This window comes from Cuculus canorus, chromosome 2 (genome assembly GCF_017976375.1).
Source record: "Cuculus canorus isolate bCucCan1 chromosome 2, bCucCan1.pri, whole genome shotgun sequence".
NCBI classification, from domain to species: Eukaryota; Metazoa; Chordata; class Aves; order Cuculiformes; family Cuculidae; genus Cuculus; species Cuculus canorus.
Window position 1 is genome coordinate 75185618 of NC_071402.1, and position 22881 is coordinate 75208498.

The 22881-nt window shown below is 41.0% G+C and overlaps 1 protein-coding gene across 1 annotated transcript in view; it reads left to right on the plus strand.

The window, feature by feature from the left end:
- Positions 1-221: 221 nt before the first annotated feature.
- Positions 222-22881, plus strand: part of ADCY2 (adenylate cyclase 2) — a 230750-nt gene continuing 208090 nt past the window's right edge. The window contains exons 1-2 of the mRNA XM_054060772.1: positions 222-677; positions 18741-18938. Of these exons, the coding sequence (XP_053916747.1) occupies positions 276-677; positions 18741-18938 (600 nt within the window). The 5' untranslated portion in view covers positions 222-275. The remainder of the gene's footprint in view (positions 678-18740; positions 18939-22881) is intronic.

Consider the following 22881-nt stretch of genomic DNA (forward strand, 5'->3'; position numbering starts at 1 on the left):
TGCCGCCGCGCCTTCCCCTCGGGGCTCCGCGCTCCCCGCCGCCGGGAGAGGCACCCGAGGGAGCAGCAGACCCCCCGGCCGGCGGCCTCGTCCCCTCGGGCATCTCCTGGGGCCCGGGGAGGCGCGGCGGGGGCCGCTCTCACGGTCCCGCCGAGGGATGCTCTCACGGTCCCCGCCGAGGCGCCTCCCGCCGCCGCCCTCGGGCGCTCGCTGTGCGCTTCCCTCCCCGGCGAGGAGGAGCGAACCTCCCGCCCCCGGAGGAGCCGGGGCAAGGCATGTGCGTGCGGGGTGGCGCTTCCCGGAGGCGCCCCGAGCCCCGGGCTGGCTGCGCGGCGGCGGGCGCACCATGCCTGCGCCGCGGCTCCTCCTCTCCGCCTCCCCGCTCCACTCCCCGGCTGCCGCCTCCCGCAGCAGCAGCGGCGCTGAGCGACTTGAGGCTCTTCTGCCCGATGTGGCAAGAAGCGATCATGATGAGGAGGAGACGCCGCTACCTGCTGGAGCGGGCAGAGCAGCCGGGCGGCGGCTGCGGGGCGAGCGGGGAGCAGTCCCGCTCCCGGGACTGGCTCTACGAGTCCTACTACTGCATGAGCCAGCAGCACCCGCTCATCGTTTTTCTGCTCCTCATCGTCATGGGCGCCTGCCTGGCCTTGCTTGCCGTCTTCTTCGCTTCTGGGCTGGTAAGAGACTCCCTCCCGATGTGGGACCCGCGCCGCCCGGCATCCCCGCCGCCCGGCATCCCTCCTCCCTCTGCCCGTTATCCCCGCTGCCCGGCATCCCCACCGCCCGGCACCCCCTCTCCCGCTGCCCGGCATCCTCGCCGCCCGACGTCGCCTCTCCCGCTGCCCGGCATTCCCGCTCCTAGCGCCCGGCATCCCCTCTCCGTCTGCCCGGCATCCTCGCTGCCCGACATGCCCTCTCCCGCCGCCCGACATCCCCTCTCCCGCCGCCCGGCATCGCCTCTCCCTCTGTCCAGCATCCCCGCTCCCGCTGCCATGCATCCCCTCTCCCGCATCCCCTCTCCCGCTCCAGGCCGGCATCCCCGCGCCGGGCGGGGCAGGGCGGGAGGGGCGGGCGAGGGCCGGTGGTGCTGCGGCTCCTGCGGAGCGAAGTTGGTGCCGGGAGGCAGCGGGGGCGGCGGCGGCGCCGGGGAACCCTTTGCCCCAACTTTGCTGCCCGATGTTTCGAGGCGACGCTGGAACAGAGGCAGCGCGGCTGGTGGGGCGAAAAACTGAGTCAACAAGCGCATCGAGTTTAATTCACTTAATTCATTGGCTCTGCTCCTTTCCAACTGGCAGCTCAGCCGTATTGGCCTCTTCGGTGGCCGGGTTTAAATCGCCACGCAGAAACACCGTCCATACCAAAGCAACGTTTTTGTGGGAAGTCAGCAGGGGCCATTCCCTCCTTCCCCCCCCCACATTATACCGTTTTCTAGCTTTTGACCCATTTTTTCAAGAAAGCTTTTGGGGCGGCATAGCCTGGTCGGTGGGATACCTTTTCTGCATGTCCAATGTGAGGCTTTCAGCCTTTGGGAGGAAAAATGTGTCACAGGACACATGACATTCAGTATCAGTTAAGCTCACCCAGAAATCTGTGGCGTTTTGCCCTTGCGTTGAACACAAAGGAAAAGAAGGCTGCAGAGGGCAGTAAAATTCTTGCTCCTTACAGAGTATTCCTACCGTTAATGATTAGAAGCAGGCTGTTCGCGTTACTGTATGCTTCCGAAGTACAGTGGGGATTTGAGGGGTCTCCGACTTCTATCTTTTTTTTTCTTCTTAAAAAAAAAAAAAAAGAGAGAGAGACTTCTAATGGACTTTAGGAAAGCTTAATGTTTATTGAATACAGATACTGATCTCTAAGACCATGAATGAGTAGGTTGGTAAAATCTAATAGACTCTCTTCTAGAGGCACTGCATATCACAATGTTTGCTTGAACAGAGAATCCTATTTGCTTGCTTGTTATGACCAAACTTTTGCCGTAAAAACTGTAGGTACTTACTGCTTGCAGGATTAGCTAAACTTAGAGTTAATTTCTGTTTTATTTCCTTTTTGCTGTTGGTATTCATAGTTTTTTGAGGTTTTTGTTTAAAATGACATCTACTAAATACAAAACACTTGTAAAAGAGCTAATGTGGGGCCAGCAATGATGATACCTCATCATTCGGTTATTTACTGTCTGAATGTTTCAATTTTGGAGCTCTGCGTACAAAACTCAGGCTCAACATCTTCCCTAATTCTAGTGTGTTAACTTGGGTGCTTGCCCATGAGGGCTGAAGGGACCAATGATGGAAATGGAAGTCCATCAGATGTCGAGGCTGAGGCATAATTAGGCATGGAGACATACACGATACTCATCTACACTCAAGGTGGCAGATCTTGGACTTGACAGTGTTTATCGCTAAATTTCATACTCTTCAGCCATGGTTTGCAGCTGTTTTACAAGCTGCATGTGCTTGTTTTTTTATTCCATTTCTTGAGATAAATTGTGATGACAGTGATACCGTAACATTGGGCCCAGATTGAAGGACTGCTGAGAGCTATGGAAACAAAACTATTAGCTGACTGAATCTCACCAGGCTCTACTACTTAAGAAAGAGTGAAATTTACAGTCGTCTGTATTTGGAATTCCAGGCATACCGGAAGAGGAAAAAAGCTGCTTTTAAAACTTTTTTTCCGGAGCCTTTATCTTCCTGTAGCTAGCAACTGGACGACTGAGTGGAGAGAAAGGTGGGGTTCATCCTTACAGTTTCCAGTCAGTGGATGAAAGTAACTTAAGGCAGAGAGAAATCATGCCTATTTGGACTTCCAGCCACAGGATGTTGGGCTAAATCCTTTGGAGTCCTGCCTAGAGTTTCACCTAAAAGCATTTTATTATAGTCTAGCTCTGGTTGCATTTGTGATTAAAATATTCCTGAAGGTTTAGATCTGTTTCTTCTGCACCTGAATAAAGAATATACTTTTTATATAGCCTTGGAATCTTAGTCTATTTTTTTTCTGCCTGATGATATAAAAGGAGCAAGCAGTTATGAGTGGATGAGCCACAAGAACCAATATTAATATCCTTGTCTTTATTTTGCACATCTAATATGTATGTGATTGTTTTGACAAAAAGTTTAGTTTTTCAAGGAGGTGCAATGGAAGTGGATAGGTTTGTGTGGGTCTGTGGTGTGCATTTGAAGTTTAAGGAAATCTTTCTTAACAGTTGTTTCCTTTAGCTTTAGTACTAAATTTTTTACTGAAAATTACTTATGGCCTTTGTTGAAACAAAACTCCAAAATGACTCACCGTAACACTTGATTCGTATTTCTTGGTTGCACTTCAAAGCATAGCTTAGAACATACAACGTGAGATTGGACGTTGTTCAGAAAAAAATGGATATTTATGAAGTGTGAACCATTTTTATGTTCCAGGCTTTCCTAAAAAAGCCCTGAAACCAATGGAAGTGAGAGGCTTTCCTTCTATTTTATTTTTTTTTATTTGGTTATTAAAATATACCACTGTGATGTCCAAGTTGCCTTTTTGGGTTTTTTTTGGCAAGGTATTCTTAATTGTTCCAAAACACAGCCAACCATACAGAGATGTATTGCACTAACTCAGCTATTTGAACCTGTCAGAATAGGAGCCTTCCTGATTTCAAATGAAAAATTTATAAAAGCTGTTGCAAAATTACAGTGAACAAGATTACTTACAAAGTGTGACTGGAAACCTGTTTACTTTTCGTTCAGACAATGGACTGCTACTGATAGTGAGGTTTCTTGGGAGTCTTTCATTTTGTTTGTTTCAGAAAATATTGTGATTTTGACCTTTGGAATTAAGTACTCTGTCTCTTCAAAAACTAGATAGGAGATTCCCAGGATCTACTTGAAAGATTACCATTCACAGCTTGGAGTTTTAAATAATGTAGTGATAGTATCAACCTTTGAATTTCCTGTGTCAAAGTATCCTTTGTGTTTCTCTGTACCTGGTGCAAACTGAGAACTGGCAAAATGAGGTCAGTCATCCATGTTTAACTGCTCCTTTAATTGATAGAGAGTAAATTATTTTCCCAAATCTGTTGAAGCCTTGAAGGCTTAGTGCGTAGAAATGCCAGAGGTCAAGTTCACTTTCTGTGTGGTTATTGTCTTGTTCTTTCAATATAATATGTAGGACAAACTCATTATTCACCCCCTCTTCCTTTTTAGTACTAAATACTTATGACAATTTTTAGTGGTATCTACAACAGTTTCGTCTCCTACTAAAGTGTATCTATTGTAACTGAAATTTGTAGGAGAAAAATAAAATGCCATTTTACAATTCATAATTTCCCAGAACTCAAGGTCCACCCATCTGCTGCCAGATATACACGTGTCGTCTTTTAGGCTAGCCGTGCCCATTGCTCAAAGAGTGCAAACCTGCTGTGTGGTGTTTACCTTTAACAGTAGTCTGTGGCCCTTATGTGTCTCCAGAATTCTTGCTGCTACACATAAAGCTCTTAAGGTATTGTCCATATGTTGATATGGAGCTATGTGCTTCTTGATGGTTTCATTTGCCATATGGAACATGTGTTGTGTGAAGAATGCTTCTGCAATGTGACATTCTGATGCCTTCCCTCTTCTAAAGCACCATGAGATAGTTTTGCTTTAGTTGCCTAATGATTGTCTGTGATGAGGCCCCCCCAATCGCTTCTTCAAAATTCCTGAAAAGTTCATGATCATGCTATTAGGCTCAGTTATGATTCCTGAACCTTTTTACCGATTCATAAATCCAAGAGACAGGTTGGCTGCATGCCTACATCACTGACTGCCCAAATGACTTCTGTAGCGAAAGCAGGTATAGGAAACTACACTTAAAAAGAGAGTACAATTAACTTGGGAGGTGTAAATACAGCATGGTCGATGTAGGAACTGCAGGAACACGTTCCTGCATCATGCAAGAACTGTTTTTCTGGCACCAGACTGAATTTACCGTCAGCTAATGCTGCAATAGAAGCCAAAGCAGTTGCCTCATTCTGAAGGAGCGCAATGCTAAAAACCTTTTAGTTGACAACTTGGCTGTTAGGGAACTGTCTCTGTGCAAAGACAAGAGAATCAGCAGAGTCCTTCTGGAGCTTGAACTGGTTAGCGCCATTTCTTCAGGTCCTTGGTCAGAATGACAGCAAAGCCTCCCTCCCTCTATTTGGTCTTTCTCTGTCTTGCTGCTTCTGGTAAAAACAGGACATCAGCCTAATCCAGATTTCTGTGATCAGAATCTCATCCTGAAATGGAAAGTGAAAAGTCTTCAAGTCCATGTAGAAAAAGTAGCTTCAGAAGAAGTGTTTTGTCATTCTCATTGTAGTGTCTTGAGTGACTGGGTGTCCGCAGAAGGGCATCTGCTGCATGCCTGTGGTAATGTTCTCATCAGTACCTTGGATCTGAAAAATTGGATCTGAAAAACTCATCTGCACCAAAAGGTCACCACACCGATATTGTGGTGATGTTACATCCCTGTACATGGGATGCTCTGTTATAACCTAATTGCACAGAATAATTCAGCCATATAGTAAGGTCACAGCCATACTGTAAGTTCATTTGTGCTGCCAGTTTTAGGACATCTTTTGAGATAACACTGTGTAATTTAAATCTTTTTTTTCATTCAAGAACACTGTCTTCCCAAAGTCCAAGAATACCCAAGGTCTGAAAGCATTCTTTGGAATCCTTGCAGACTGAAACTAAGCCAAAGTGTCTGCTCTACTGTTTTCAAACTCCAGCATATCCATTCCCCACAAAAGGAAAGCTGTCACAGAAAAGGTGATGAACCGAGAAGAGACAGGGTTGTTTGCATGCTTGATGCTGTGGTGCTTGTGCCCAGGTGGTATCTTACCTCTTCTTAAACTCATTCTGCCAGACTATTGCTACTACCAAGATGAGGAAGAATTCAAACCAAACATTACTGTATTTATTTCTTTTCTTTTCATAATTCTGGCTATGATTGAGCATACAGTTCTCATTTCAAGCGCCCTGTTAGGATGTTCCATGTGGAAATTCTGTCTCTCATTTTTTTCTTATCTCTAGGCACCATAATACTACAATATATTCTTCCAACTATCGTTGCTGGCTGTTTGGCAGCTGTAGTTGCTGATTATTTGACACAGTCTTAGGATATTGTCCCTGCCAAATGTTCCTTCCAGTAGTTTCTTTGGTCAAGCATGACTTCTGTAGTCAGTATTACCTCTTTAGCGAGGACCATAAAGATTGCTGTATCTCCCTGTCTGAATCAGGAATGCCTAGCTTTGTGTCTGGTTTCATTCCTCAGTACGACATTAGTCTGGGCCTTTTCTTGTTTCATTTACTAATGACACTCCAAGTACATCTGTGGTTGACTTTAATGCTGGCTAAGAGCCTGTCTCATTTGCCAGTCCCTAACAAGCCTGGAAACGCAGAGCCATCAAAATAATGAGTTGCTGGTGGCACTTTGCTTACTTTTGTTTCATCCTTCATATTGAATAACCCGAATACAGAATAAGAACTGGATAAAACCATAGGTATGGCTATGTTGGACAAATACTTAGCCTTGAACTGTAATCTTAATAAAGTTTTGTGCATACCATGGCACTGAAAAGCTTATTTAATGTTACGAATTGTGATTCAAAACAGTGGACAAACAACTCTTAATCATTATTGAAGCTGACAAAAATGGCAAATAACATACTGACTAGAGCTGTTGTTTACTGAGGTGCAATGAGAGTAAGACGGATGATGGACTGGGCTACAACTGTCTGCTGTCTTTATCAGCATCAAGCCAGATATATGGATTCACAAATCATGTATTGGCAACTTCATAATGGATCTACCATGAACCTGTGGATACCTGTCTGCTTATCTTGCTTAAAAGTTTTTAAACTGGTTTCAATTTCCTTGTTGTGGACCAAAAAAAAAAAAAAAAAAGAAAAAAAAGTGGCACTTCTGTGGGGATCTTAAAACTCTCATAAGAATGGTGAGTAGGTTTCTTTGGTTGAGCTTCCAGTAGTTCTCCCAGATTAAGGACATTAACCAGATATCACAGTCCCTATGCTGAATAAGAAAATGAATTTAAAAATATTGAATGGGAGTATTGGTGAATAAGAAACCTATGAATGAAAAGCGATGAATAAGAAAACTTCTCCTTATTATAGTGGTAGCAGCCACTGGAATCTTCCAGACTGCAGTGTGCATCACTCCAAGCTGAAGGTGGCATAGACATTTTACACAGACAGAAGTGATCTGCAAATCTCTTGGGTGGTTGGGCATGCCAGCATCATGGGAACAAAGTGCAGCTGAACACCTGTCATCCTGTGCCTACATTCGCAGTCATAGCCAAGCTGTGATCCCAAACAAGCTAAGTGCTGCCATAGTGGCTTCTGCATATTTGAGAGAGAACTGAGTCACTTCAAGCCTTATGATGATGTGAAGATAAAACTTCTGGTTTGGGGGATCTAGTCTCAAAAATAAGCAGATTAGCACAATTCTGCCCCTTTTCCCTGCCTTCTCTTTTTAACTTTGAGCATCACTCCTGATCCTTTTGAAAAAAAAACCCCTAGCTCCACACATTTTCTTCTCCAAATTCTTTATTTTTATATCTTGAATTATCAACCTATGGATACAAAACCTTATTCAGATGGTGTTGAAAATTCAAGGGACCATCTGTGCAGAGGAGTGTGAGGCTGTCTCTACACTTATCCACCCAGTTGTCTGTTTCTCCAACCTGTATAGAAACATTTTCTTTATCTCTTTTCTCTAAACACGACTCTCGTTCTTAGTGTTGCCTACATGATATAAAAGTTCCTTGGTGTTCCTGATGAGAACCTGTTCCAGGGTTGCGTCTGGGAGAAGCAGATGAAGTGGGACTTGTTACCACTGGTCTCTCAGCCTTGCCCTCAGGTCTGTTGTCTGATCATTCACTTCTTCCATCATTCATGGTTCTAATTTTGAAGTTTATCTAACCTGGCAGATGTGTTCCAGAGTGCAGGACCATTGGCTTCTGGCTGCATGCTCAGATTGTGCTCCAGAGCGCAGCTGGGGTACAATGTGCTGTGGTCTGGATGTGCTTCCCTTATAGCTTCAGGTACAACCAGTCTGGTGTTTGATCATTGGATAGTCCCATGAAATTCAGTGTGGACTGATGGCTTTTCAGAGGCACTCGCTTTGGTTTGCAAAAGTAGTTAGAACTTGTTTTTTCCACCCGATGCGTCAGGCAGCTGAACTGTGTGCTATGAGACCTCTTAAAGACAATGCCATGGCAAGCACAGTGGACCTACCCACTGACTGGATAAGTGGGATTGCTGTCTTTCCATTCCAGGTAGAATTTCCCCATGTATGTTTCCAGTTTACCAGTACTTTAGTCAGCTCTGCAGGAAAATCCTAGGAAGTCTAGCTTCCCCCAGCTCCTTTTCCAGCAAAAGAGAATCCAGGCTGAAGATTCAGACACCTTATTTCTCCTGAGAGGTGTGTTAGGAAAAGAGATGCTCTTTGAAGTTGCTTGCTAGTGCTCCCATTGTAGGAGAATAATAGAAGTATTTTCAGGTTGGAAAAGAACTTGAAGATCATTAAGTCCAACCATTATCCTAATACTGCCAAATCCACCACTAAACCATGTCCCTAAACGCCGCATCTACATGTTTAAATACCTCCAGGGGTGGTGACTCCACCACTTCCCTGGGCAGCCTGTTCCAGTGCTTGATAACGCTTTTGGTGAAGAAATTTTTCCTAATATTCCATCTAATCCTCCCATGGTGCAACTTGAGAACATTTCGAGTAGTCTGAGTCTACTGGTCAAGACCCAGGAGGTGGTAGATTGTCCAGGCCAGTGGATGGTCCTGTAATCCCTACTGATGCCCAACTAGCTTGTGCCAGAAAGTCACCATAGTCAGTTGCTTAGGCCTGTTTTCTGCCACAGTGAGTCTAGACAATTTCAAAACCTGACTGGTAGGTGGTGGGATTTTAGACATCTTTTCAAGTGACATGATATCTGTTTAATGCTGAAAACAATTCAACAGATTGGTTTTGGCTTCTTTGATTTTTAATATTTTCTTAACTTGTGCCTTATTGAAATGGGTTAACAGTATTGGTTAAATGAGCCCTCAGCTAACACTAAATAGAAATGCCTGGATTTGCAGGATCTCTTTTGCTGTGTCTCCTACAAATGTGTCTGAAGTTTTGCTCCTTTATAGAGCTGCTTTTTGGCACAGTTCTATTTCAAACATAAGTTAACATGTTGGTTACCTTTATTTGAAATTCAATCATTATGGAAGTAATGCTAATTGCAGAACGTGAGCCTCCTCCCAGAGTCAAAAACAAAGTAAAAAAATCTCTTTGGTTTGAAGTCAGTTGAACTGAGAGACCTATGAGTGTATGGAAAGTTTCCTTAGGGGAGTAAACTTTAAGAACCATTCCTGCAATAATAACTGTGTTTAGTAAGTAATTTCATGACCATGGGATAAACTTGAAAAGTAATTACAGGATGATGGCAGTGACTTTTCAATATTAAAACTATTTTTCACGTTACCTCGTTATGCCAATATGTTAAATCTATCAAATATTATTGCAAAATGTATTTTTGAAGGACCCAGTAGAGAACGAATCCTAAGCTTACCTTAGAAAGCCTAGGCTTACCTTTTTCTTCATTAAACAGACCTCTAAAACAAACACTGTTTCCTCATTTGGTGAAACTCTCATGCTCCCTGGTTCAAATTTTGTGATCCTCACTCTTAAGCAAGTTCCATCTTGACATTTTTTCTTGATTACAGTCAGATTCTCAAGTTATTACGTCAGGATTAAAGTGGTGAGGGAAGGCTACCTTTTAGCTTTTATTTCAAAGTGACAGCCAAAATATTTAACTGTCAGTATTAAATAGTTCAAAGAATTGAACAAGTACTTTGGTATTTCTGGCTTCCACAGGTTTATATGGGTATAAGGAAGGCCATAATTTCACTTTTAATATGTGTTACAGTGCTGTTAATCTCAAAAACGTGTCTTGGAATCCTGTGAACTATTGTATTATCCGTGATGTTTAGCTGATGGAGCTCTTTCAATAATGACATACTTTGAATATATTTATATGCAGAGCATACATTTCTCATAAGTGTTTTACTCAATTCATCTTCATATACCCTCATTTTGGGCTGTTGTATTCATTGGAGAGTTTCTTTAAGATTATTTTGCTAATAAGATGAGGAAGGATTTTGAGAACATCTGCAAACCAAGCTAAACTACTTTATTAAGCCACATTTTGAGAGGAAATGAGAATCAATACGTATAGAATAAAGCTTGCAAGAGGAATATGTTGATCACTGCATTTACAATAATCAAAATGATGTGAGAAGGTGCTAATTAGCTCTAGAGCCCGGAATAGTTCATTTCACCAGAGAACAAACCTGTGCTCACTTTGCTGCATGTTGTCTCAGTCCTCTTCTGAAGGGGACACGTCAGGGAGCAGAATGTAATTAGCTGTCATTTCTCTCTGGGACATGGTTTATCTTCTGTGGCTGCCGGCTATTGTCATTGGGTAAGACAATGCTATAAGTGAACCAGCTGAGTGTTGCAACCACTAGTAACTGGGTTGGACCATCTTGATTTTCATAGGCTGTTAAAATGTCTTAAAGTAGCTCTTATCTGAAGAGCTACTTTTGATAATTGCCAGCCTGAGAGAAGACTGAAATGATGCTGGATAACCAGCAGGCATGACAGTCCTGCTTATGTTCCTTGACCCCCTGTGGGCCCTCTAAAGCCCAGCTTATTAAGTAAATGGTTGTACACTTTGATAGATTTTATATGACATGTGGTTAACAAGATGAGAGAATACAAATCGATGCAAAATAAATCAAGAGAGAGAAAACTGCCAATGTGGCAAGTGAGGGTGTGTAAAGAAACAGGAAAAGCTGCTTAACACGTGGATTGGGTGCATGGGGGTTGCACAGGGCATGTTTACGTGAATAAAATACACAAGCGCACACATCCTGATTCTGCTATTTATGTTTTTGGCAGGGTTAGGTGTCTGTCCTCTATCCCATGGCATACGATACAGGGTACAGTAGGAATGTTCACAGGCTCATGGGGTTCCCTGCCTACACATTTGCATCTTGGCAGCTCAAGTGGAGGTTGTTCCCTGTTGGTCTGACATGGACATGGCCTTTAAAAATGAAAAGAGCTGTATCAAAAGATGGTTTTGCTCACTCTGTGCAGAGATGAGAAACCTTAGAAACAAATGTTGCTCCATCAGTATCTAGCCACTGGGTTTCTAGTCTTTTCGTATTCATTTGGAAGTGCTGCTGGTGGTAGGACTAGAATTATTTACAGTGTTAATCATGCATTGAGGTGGCATCATGATGTTCTCTCTTGTTCTTTCTTTTCATATGTTCTGCGTTTTGGGTTGTTTCTTGACTGATAGTGACCACCATACTGATGTTTCCGTCAGCCTACCTGTGATAAACACCAAATATCTCAATTTCCCAGAGTTAATAGTCAAGCAAGAGCCCATTGTCATGTGCATAGAATTAGAATTTTTTTGTCTGAGCTGTGTCACTTCTCCACTGACATTCATTTTCTTACTCAATAGTGACTATTATGAGATCCTTTTGTAAATCTTCATAGCTGGTCCTCATCTTTGTCAAACTGCTATTCTCTCCATTTCCCAAGCTGTTTATGGACACGCTGAACAACATGTACCCCCGGATTCCTGAGGAGTTTGTGGGAACTTTGGAACTTCTGTTTTTAACAAATTTTCCCAGGATAGCTATACCTACTGGTATTTCCTTTTGTCTTTGAGAGAGGCCCCATGAGGGACTGGCATCACATCACATTCGTGTCCTTGGATGCTGGGGCACTTTTGGGTGGAGGTTACGTGTACCTATGGTTTTAGCGCTTTCTTCTTTGAGTCCAATTGACCCTTTCCAGTGAACCCTATCTTCTTGTGATGTTTCTTCTCCCATTTTGACTTCCTGCTTTTGTCTGTAATGCTTTATACTGATACTTCAATTTGAGGCAGATCTTCTGATGTGTTCCCCCCATACAGAATATACTGGAATGACAACTACCCCATGCTGAACAGAAATACCAAAAAAACTCTCCAGCTCTTTTTGCTACAGTTTGTTTTTCTCTATTCTTCTTAATAACTGCATCACCTGTTTGCTTGTAAGTCCTTTAGCAGGCTGCTATCTTCTGATTAAGTTTTGAAAAGAATTAATCACTTATTTTCATACTCTTAGAAGTGATTTCTCAAGCTCTTTTCTTGACTTGCATTATTAAGGTTTTATACTAATTCTGATAAATTTTGTAATCTTCTTATTAGCCCCTTTCAGTTTTTATGGTTTCCTTGCTTGGCTGTTCAGGCATTCTAGTTATGGTTTGGTCTTTCTCAGATAATTTTTGGGAACTGATTAGTGTTTGGGTTGTGCCTCTGATTTTATATTGTCTTCAGGCCACCTACAAAGATTTTTATCTGTAAGCTTCTAGCTCCCCCTTTCAATTTTAGTGTTTGGGTTATGTTTTTCATTTGTTTCCTTAACAAGCTTTGTCATTATTATAAAGCAGCTGCTCAGCTGTAATATGTTGTAAACCATGTTCTTTTCACTTCTTGAGATCCGATTGAGTGTTTTCTCTTTCTTTATGTAGGTCTTTGTTCAGAGGTTTTGGGATTTTTTTCATTTTGTGTTCTTGTTTGTATGGTTGGTTGGTTTTTCAGCTGTGCAGCAGATACAGACAGTGGTCTCAGCTTCTATCTGCCATTGCCAGTCTAGCTGGGAGTCACTGAAGTATCCTTTGACCTGTTCTGTTTTCTTCTTTGACAGCCTTTCTTATCTCTGTGTTTCATAGAATCTCAAATAATTTCTGTCCTAGTTGGATGACCAGTCCTCTAGGTAATTTATTTTGATAAGTCTTTGCTCTTCAGTCTATTTTTTCTTCATGTGCATAGATTTCATGATATTTGTTGATTCTTCTAGGTTGTTAATACAAACCTTTCTTCAATCCCCGAGTTTCAGACTTTTCTGATTTTTCAGTATTGTGCTGATGGTCTTTTTCCCACCATGATTTCAGTAAGATTGTTGTGTAAATAATGTTTTAACAACAGGCATTCTAACTTCCATCTAATTTCTTAGGCTTTTACTGTTTATATAGAAAAGTGTGTGTTTTCACGTGGGTGTTTTATTTCTCTGCAAAATTTAAAAAAAAGACAATCTGCCTGTTCTGTCTTTCTATTTGCCATTTTCTTCCTTCTTGATTTTAATCAGCTTCTGCCCTTGCCCCTAGGTGAGAATTACAGGTCTCCATGACGTTACTGCTTCTCTTAAACCATGTACTATGTTTCTATAGCCTCTTCAGTTTGAATGTTTTCCTATGACTTTTGCAGTGCCAGCAAACTCATTCTTTTCTGTTTTAGATTAAGCTCTACTACATTCTTAAAGTTTCCTCCCTATTCCCAGATTTTTCCTGTTTCTTTGAATTCCCTTTTTTAACACATTTCTTAGCTGCTTATTGAACCTTTGCTTGTAACTGGTTTTGTTTGGAAGTGTTTCTGGGAATGCTACCATAGGTCTCTGCTTCTTCACTAGCAATGTATGTTTTGCCTCCAGAATTTTTCTCTTAAACTTCCTTATGTTACTGTTATTTGCACAGCAGCCCTGGCCTTTGACTCTTCCTCAGCACCTCCAAAAATCCTTTTCAAAATCTCTATGATGTCTGATATTTTTGAATTAAGGAGAAAAGTCTGTGATCTCTGGTGATCTGTGATCTCAAAGTTCGTGATTTCAGACTTTGTGTTCTTAATCATTGCTGCTGAGGCAGGTGAGGTTCACTCATAGTTATCAGGCAAACTTGAAAAAATCTGTATGCAATTGTTTTCTAGTAAGTATGTGACAAGATGAACAACACCTATATGTAGTTTGACTCTCTATAAAGAATCCACTGGCTAGAAGTTCTTGGCACTGTAGTCGAGCTACAGTTAGTCAGAAGAGTGTTCACAACACTTACATGATTGGTCTCTGCGTTATCATTATTAGTGCTTGTGTGCTAACTAGAACAGACCTGTAAAGTCAAAGAACAGTTCCTGTTAATTTCTGCAGTATTATTATACTGTTGGAAAATGCCATTTTTCTCATGTGGGGTGACTTTACAGTGCACGTTGTTCCTGACTTTGAAGTTTGAGGAAATGCTCCAGATGACCAGAATGTCATCAAAAGGATTTGAATGAAATCTTGCTACTCTAATAATGTTCCAATGTACTAATAAATAAGAAATGGTCTAGAATATGTTCATAAGTGCGGAAATGCTTCTTGTTATATATGACATTGCGCAGCAGCTTGGCAGTTGTAATGTCAGTCAGAATTACCTGATCCATGTGATGTGAAAATTGCTGAACTGATTGCAGATTATCGAGAAGTCAAATACCACTATGTGCTAACAGCAACTGTAGACTGCACATCAGACTCATTAACAGAAAGAACTGAATTTCTCAAGACCACAGACATCATGAAACAAGTGAATTTGAGCCTGATGCTGTTATTATTGATCTACTAAGCCAAACAGGGAATGTTACATCAGAAAGAAAAAAATCTCAGGCATGCAATTTCATAGAGTCTTAGTGAAAATGAAAAGCTTTATTGACACAGTCTTCAGGACAGGTTGATTAAAAGGTACAGTTCAAATAATTTTCTGCTACTGTCCTTGAACATATTGCTAAAAGCTCAATAGAAGATTACAGAGAAAAAAAGGACACACAAGAAACCTGCTAACCAGGCAGCTAAGCAAGAAAAACAAGGCAAGCTTTGTGTTATGAAAGATAAGTGGTGGGCATGAAAGGCAGAGGAGTTGTGGATCCAGAAAACATCATGTATTTTGGAAATAGCAACTGATCTTAAAGGCATTGCGTGATTTCTGAAGTGAAGATGGACTAATAGGGATGGCATTAATGGAAAAGAAATCTGAGACTACCAGCCAAAACTTTTCAGTTGTTGTCCTAAAAGATGAAGTCCTAGATGAAGCTGTACAGCTACTTGGCCAGGAGCAGGGCACAGCACCTCCTAATAAAATGGAGATTTTTCCAGCTGTCTAGCAGATGGCACACAGGGCAGTCAGCCATACACAAATACACTAAAATAGAAAACCATGGGATAAGAGTCACAAGAAACTAGAAGACTTTTGCAACTTTTTGGCTTCCTAGAGACCTATTTCTTGAGGTGTTAGAGGATTGAAACACTGTCCACTTTTATAAAGAGAATGGTGATGACACGTCTACTGTAAATAGCTGTAGTTCTAATTCTCTCAAGTCCTGGAAAAGGCTTTACAGGAAAAATGGGCAATTTTTTCTACAGAGGTAGCTAAACAGATTCTTTCAGTCAGTTAGCCTGCTTAAAAGAAGTTGTTGTCCTCTTGGTGGAGAGGTCAGTGAGACAGTAATCCTTGAGCCCTGGTTTTTTTTTTTAACACTCAACATTTCAACAGTTAACATTTTTAACACTCGAATAGATGCGTGAAATCATACACAGTTTTAAGCTCTGAAGAACATTACTCATTTTTATATTTACATTTAGAAAGTGTTTCACTGATCTCAGCAAAAAGTGATTTTAGTAGGAATTTAATGTAATAAATGGTTCAAGTTATTTCAAAACATGCAGTGTTTCAGATCCCAGCATGAGTCCTGTGTCTGCACACTGCTGTCAAATTCCACTAGCTAAAAAGAATAAAAGTACTAAAAGAATGGGAGACCACGGTAAAAGATTTTTCGCTAAAAATGGTATTTAAAATGCTTGTTTGTTCATTTTTATAGAGCACTTCATCAAGCTGTATGGATTTATATAAAACAGTGAAATGCTCTACAGCAGCTTTGCTGTTTAATTTTAAACTGAGGGCATGGCATTATCTGGAAAAGGAAAGAACAGGATGCAGAATGAGAGAAAGTTGTGGGTTTTGGGAAGAGGAGTGAAAGTGATTCTTCAGATTTTAGTGGCGACAACAGGATTATCACACACTTCTGAAGAATTTAAGGGGGTTGAAAAAATTTCTAACAGTCAATTTTCTAATTTCTTCAGTAATTAAGAGGCAGCAAGATAGAAAACTCTCAGGAAGATAGAGCTGTCAGGCAAGATCCAGATATTGCAGGCTTAGCCATTAGGTTCAAAAGTGTCATGCTGATATTTTAATTCCATCACCTGTGGTGTATTTTAATTTCTGAGACCAGCAACAACTGCAAGTTACAATTTTATTAACGTGAAATTCTGAAGTAACAGGAAAATATTATTACAAGTAATTTCCAAAATGACCCTGCCTCACATGGCCTGCTTTTGTTGACCTGATGTATACTTTAGGCAGAATTGTGAAAAATGCCTGTGCATGCATTAAGGCTTTCTGGAATACATCAGTGTTATAACGGTGATTCTTTTCTCCAATATCTTTTAATTGCCTAATGTGTATACTATTCTGTCTTTAAATTTGAATTTGACTTCAGAATTCACATGGTGTATGGTGTGATGCAAGCAGCTTTCATCACAGTAGGCTCAAAGAGGTGATGTTTTGCTGCAGCCAGTGAGGTTGCATTCAATTACTTGTGATGAGGAGCTGATACGTTGTCGTCTCTATTTTTTTATCTCTGCTTATGTTTAAACCAAAACAAAATGCCATTCCCTTTCATCCTATCACTTGTTAGTTGGGAGAAGAGACCAACTCCCACCTTACTACAACCTCCTTTCAGGTAGTTGTAGAGAGTGATGTGGCCTCCCCTTAGCCTTCTGTTCTCCAGAGTAAACAACCCCAGTTCCTTCAGCTGCCTCTTGTAACGCTTGTGTGCTAGATCCTTCACCAGCTTCATTGCCCTTCTTTGCACATGCTTTGCTTATATTCTGATCGTCAGTGCTGCAATAATAATTGCTTAAATGTGCGACCTCGTAAATTTAAAAGGGAAGAAAGAATGAGAATAGTTGAAAGATGATCTGCCTTTTGTCAGGCAGGGTAGGTAGGATAAGTGAAAAATGATCTATGGTCAGAACAAGAAGATATGTACTTTCATCATGGTTTTCCCCCTTAATTTGAACCGTCCCATGTCAGCACAGAGTAGGGTCTCAGCTAATGCGCTCTGCAGAGAAGCAATCTGCATCTCTTCTTTTCTGCTGAAATGCGAAGGTTGTTGTTTGAGGTTTGGTAGCAGGTTTGTGCGCGTGAGTGGCTCCTGGTACAGGGCTGCCGAGTGCCTTGGTGGCTGCAGGTGTGATGGTGCGGGCTTCACGGTGGGGAGGAGTGGTCCCTCACGCAGCAGGTCAGTGTGGCAGTGGGCAGTGCATGTGGAGTCAGTTTGGAGAGGAGGGGAAAGAGCCTTAAAGGAAGTGTCTCTTTGTAGGTGTCATGTTGTAAAACGTATTAGAACTGGAAAGAAAGAAGGAGAAAAAGAAAGGAAAAAGAAAGGAAGAAAGGAAGGAAGAATAGAAGAGAGGGAGAGAGGAAGGAAGGATGAAAAGAAAGGAGGGAAGGAAGAAAGAAAGGAGGGAAGGAAGGAGGGAAGGAAGGAAGGAAGGAAGGAAGGAAGGAAGGAAGGAAGGAAGGAAGGAAGGAAGGAAGGATTCTGACAGCATTTTAACATTCTTGTTAATTTACAAATTTACTTGTAAATTTTCTGTTTTGCTATCATATCTTACACACCTAAGAGAGGGGAAAAAAGTCACATCAAAAAGCATTGAAATAAAACATTAAGCATTTAAGTTGAAAACTTATCAGTTGGTAAGATTTATCAGGGCACTAATGAAGCCACTTCAAATCAAGGGACATCTTACAAATCATCATATTGATACTTTCAGATTGCTCCTGAGCTTTCACCAGCATGAAAAAATGGCTATGAGGCTTTGTGTGTTAGTGGAGTTTTCTTATCCTGTTGCAACAGCAGCATTTGGGGCCTGCTCTTGTTATCCTTATTGCTACAAATGAGGGAATGATTAATGATCCTTAGTTTTTAAAGATCCAGACCTTGATACAGCGCTTTTCTATTTCAACCAGAGATACTTCTGAACACATACAGGAATCTAAAATCAGATATTTATTCCTTTTTAATTCATCTACCACCTAGTAATTTAAAGATATTAGTATAGTAACATTTATGCGAGTTCTGTAAATAGATTTAACTATTGTTTATTCTGAATCGCACTTCAACTTAGATTTTAGTCCTTGCTCCGGATGTTGCTTGCACATTTTGAAGTAGGCAGTTCCTAAGGGAAAATGTATGTATGCGTTCTAGAGCCCATCCTTCCAGGTTTATACGTTAAATAGAGCAAAATATATATTAGCTGGCAAATATCATTGTCAGAAACAGAGCTATGGACACACAGTTGATTTGGGAAGCATTCTGACAGCTGCAGTCTTCAATGGGGATGCTTGCTGTCACCTGCAAACCATACTAATCAGAGAAATCTTTTGGATACTGAAGCAGAAAGGCTATGCCAGTTCTGCAGACTGGGTTTGCTTTCCAATTTGCTCAGTTCTGCAAGTCTGGTGCATTACTGGAAAGTGATTTACAGTTTTCTCATTATGCTTCAATTCATCAATTTAGTAAACAAAGTATCATGCAGATTGTCATTAATAGTTGTTTATAAAGTTAAAACACCAAATAAACGGTTTCTTATAGGGAAAAAAATAGTATTTTCATTCATCTCACTTTTGATATTCAGCCATGTCATTCTGAGATTGCTGTGTGTGATAAGTTTAGAGTATCTTCTTGCTGTCTGACCTATAAGTACATTAGTTTTTAATTTCCTTTTCATTTTCCTCTGTTTCCAGGAAATTGAAGACCATGTGGCTTTTTTAATAACTGTTCCAACAGCCCTAGCAATTTTTTTGGCCATATTTATCCTTGTCTGCGTAGAACCTGTATTTAAGAAGCTGCTTCGTGTATTTTCTCTGGTGGTCTGGGTATGTCTTGTTGCCATGGGATATCTCTTTATGTGTTTTGGAGGAATCATCTGTCCCTGGGACCAGGTAAGACTGTCATTATTATTAAGTTTACTTTATTGGGTAGATTTCCAAGAATTGTTCTGTGTAAAAGTATTCACATGAATTTTTGTGGGACTTTAAATTTCTCATAAAATGGGTTTGGGACTAAGTGTCTGCATGCTGATGCTTCCTGCGTATATTTTATAAATACCAAACAGATGCCCATACTTAGGATATTTAAAGGATTTTGCTTTTATATTTTTAAGCCCCTTTGCATGATAAGCATTTCGTTCCAGACACCAGCTTCTTTTTATAGTGAATATTTGATTCTAGTGACCAATTAACATGACAGAAATGTTAGTTTTGTTCAAGACCTCCAATACTGTCTTCTACAGCTTAAAATGTTAAAGCTCTCAGTGTAGGCTTTCTGTGGTCTTCAAGATGTTCTCTAGCAACGCACAAGAAAAAAGGACTGGGAGTTTCCTTACATTTCTAGGGAAATAAATTAGAAGGGAAACAGTGAAGTACCCTTCAAAGCTTTTAATTTTTTTAGTGATGACAAAGCAAAAATATAATTGCATTTTAGTAGCACCACTTTTGAAATATCAGTAAATGATGTGCAATATTCAGTGCTGCTCCTGATCGGTTCTTTTGTGTTCTGCTATATCCTTTTCCTTCTCCTGAGCCTCTCTACATGGGAATACTCTTGATATAATAATTGCAAAACCCTTCAAAGGGTGGAGAAAAGCTTTAAAATATATAAATATATCTTCTGAAATTTTCATGCTGATTCCATGAGCTTGTTATAACCTTTAAATGGGGCTGCTGTATCTGGGGTGCCTTCTAGGTCTTTGAGATAAACTTGAAACAAATTCTCTGACTTGTTATTCAGATCTTGCAAAGACTTATGCAAATAGTGAACTTTAAGTATGCAAGTATCCTTAATTTAAATGATTTAAATTACTACTGTGTGATGGTAATGTTAGTTTTGGAGCCCTTACCTTTGTGGGACTTTTATATTCTCATTTTCTTGGAAGATATAGGGATTAATTATGAAGCCACCTTTCTGCTTCTTTTTTTTTTTAAGTATTTGAACCTACTGAAACAGACCACGCTTGTATGTAATAAAAGGCAAATCAGAACATGTAATATTTTCTTCTAGATACAGATTTCACTGTGGAAGTCCCTGTATCTTTGTGATATTAAGTCTAGATAATTCACATGGTTTTACTTTATTGATTTATTTATTTTTGTTGCCTGTTCCAGGGTATCATGCTAGAATGCTTAAGGCTTTCAAGCTTAGATGCAGATATTTAATTAGCCATATTATTTGTTCCTTGCAAATTTGACTGAGTTTAATTTTATTTGAAAGACATGGCAATGATTTTCAAAAGCACGTGGCATAAAAGAGATCTGAGAGGGATGTTGATGTCTTGATCCCTGGGTTGTATTTAGCTCGTGAACCTCGTTTGTCCTGTCTTGCTTTCCTTACAGGAAAATGTAGGCATTCCCACAGCACGCGATGGACGTGCACTGGCCGTGTGAGGCCGGAAAGGCTCCGGGGAAAGGGATTGTCTTCATGAAGGTTGCCAGGACACAAATCTTCTGATGTTTCAGTGTGCTTCTTACTTTGCATGCAAGTGTTGCTTGGAGAAGAGGATATTTGGGAGTGAGCTGCATTGATTGCTCTGTCCGTAGCAGCCAGCTCCCGGCAGCTGCCTTACCTGGCACCGAGCAGGCTGCAGCCCAGAACGGGCAGGGCTTTCCCAGAAAACTGTGCAGGCGTTTTCAGCATAGAGTCAGAGAGGGGCTATGCCGAGGTAGCCCCTTGGCCACTGTGAGGAGTCCAAGGTCATATGGCTTCCTGCAGTGGGACCCTTTGCTTTCCCAAGCCCATTTATTTTTTGCTATTGAATTGCAGTGCTGTTTTGGAGATCACTTTTGTAGGTATACTTCTGCCTACTGTCAGTTAAGAGTAAACTGTGGAAATACGCAGATTTTTCTGGGAATTTGACACCTTGCATAGTAGACTAATTGCAGGTTTGGTGTTTTTGAACATTTGTAAAGCCATGAGTGGTAAAAAACTGCCATGAATTCCTGTGATGCTGGTGTTCTGATTGCTCTGCATCAAGAATATGTAGGTCAATAATTAGTGTTCTCTCCTATACATGAAATTATATCTGAAAAAATCCTTCCTCCATGATCGCTGACATTTTCATTTTTGAAGCTTTATATTTTGTGAATTTTAAAAACATTTTGCTTGGCCTGTGGGGGTGTTTTTGTTGTTCCTTAAATCCTTTTTATGAAAGAAAAAAAAATGATATAAAATTGAAATTAGTTCTGTTTCAAATATGTCCTTGTCAACACAGTAAATTAGAAAGTTCTTAAAACACAAATAAACAAAAGCCAGTTCATACACAGTTATTTTTAAACAAGTGCTTTCTTTTAATTTCCTTCAAATTACAGCCTAACTTTTGTTCTGGTCCAGCAGAGTTTAAAAATACTCTTTTCATTTTATCTTTCATGCCTTCTGAATCCTAAGGCTGTTAAAAATATGGCATTTCTTAATTGTACTAGTAAGTACTGAAAGATAAATTTCCTGCCTACTATAGTTTATAGAAAGAACATGTTATTCTCTCATTTGTGTACAAAAGACAACCCTGCATCCTTTACATTTTGGCTTAATGATTTTAATGTCTCTTTTGGCTGTTTGCAACTGCTAAATGCAGTTTTTCTCTGTTATCTGAAGTAACATTAGGTGTGAGCTTTTGCAGCTTTTGTTTAGAATAAAAGTGCCACTTAAGAGAGACTATTTCGGTTATGAACTCAATATATATTTAACGCGGAACAGTTCCTCCTGAGCCTGCAGGCACATAGCTCAAATAACTTTCACAAACAGTAGAGGGCTGGAAATGAAGTGGCTGGTCAGGGTCATTGTTTTGCTGTTGGAAACCTGTAGGCTGATGTGAAATAAGTGCAAATCGTAATTGGTTTCAGCTACCTTTGTGCTGTCCCTGCAGACTGCTTTTATCTATCTGCATTTGCTTGTCTCTTGTTCGGCTGCAGCTACAGCACTGGAGAGAAAGCTATTATCAGGTAGGTATTGGCCACTGTTTGAAAGTGGAAGGCCGCACTGTTGTAGATGGTAACTCCGTCCCTTGGGCTGGTCTTCAAACCCCATGCTGGCTCTGTTATTGCCTGCTGAGCCTGATCCAAAGGCTGTACTTGTCACTAGGCATAATCACAAACCCATCTGTGAGAGTGGCCAGGGTATTTGCACTATCAACCCTACCAACTAACTTACCTCTTAAGTTAGTCCAAGTGCCCTTATCCCTCTATATGGAGGACGAAGAGAAGCAAGTACAGTGAGATAGAGGGCATGGAGAGCGCATTAGTGAGACAGGGCGGGGCTTTACATGAAAAAAGTTAAGACAGCGATGGCAAATGTGTTGGATGCCTGACAAACTTCTTTTAAGAGATGTGGCAACTCTCTCTTATTGGTGTGAGAACAAGTTTCTGTCAGTGCCAAATTTAGCAGTGGAGGCCCTGGTTTTCTGTGGTGGCCCAGGGAACTTGAATGCTTTTGATAGGACCTACATGTGTGACACCATGTTACAGCTCAAGCAGGAGGCTTGAGTTGGCAGGAAAGAAGCAGAAAGTAAGTCAAACGCAGGCTCAGAGAGGGGAATTGCTTGCTAGCAGTTTTTTTCAAGTCTAAGGTGTGAGCAATAATGCATGGAGATGGTTTCAGTGAGGAAGGCTCAAGGATGATGCTTAGAAAGGTCTGTGTGGAAATCAGTGGGTGGATGATGTGTTTGGTGGAAGGCCAGTAATGCAAGGCAGGCAGGCTGAGGAAGTAGTGCTGGTGGAAAAAGGTGATGTATTGATTTTGACGTGTTAGGAATTTTCCCTACTACAGAAAGGAGCACCTTTCCTTACAAAAGGTAGATCCAGTACCTATCCGTATGGAGTTACATGTCAGGGAATA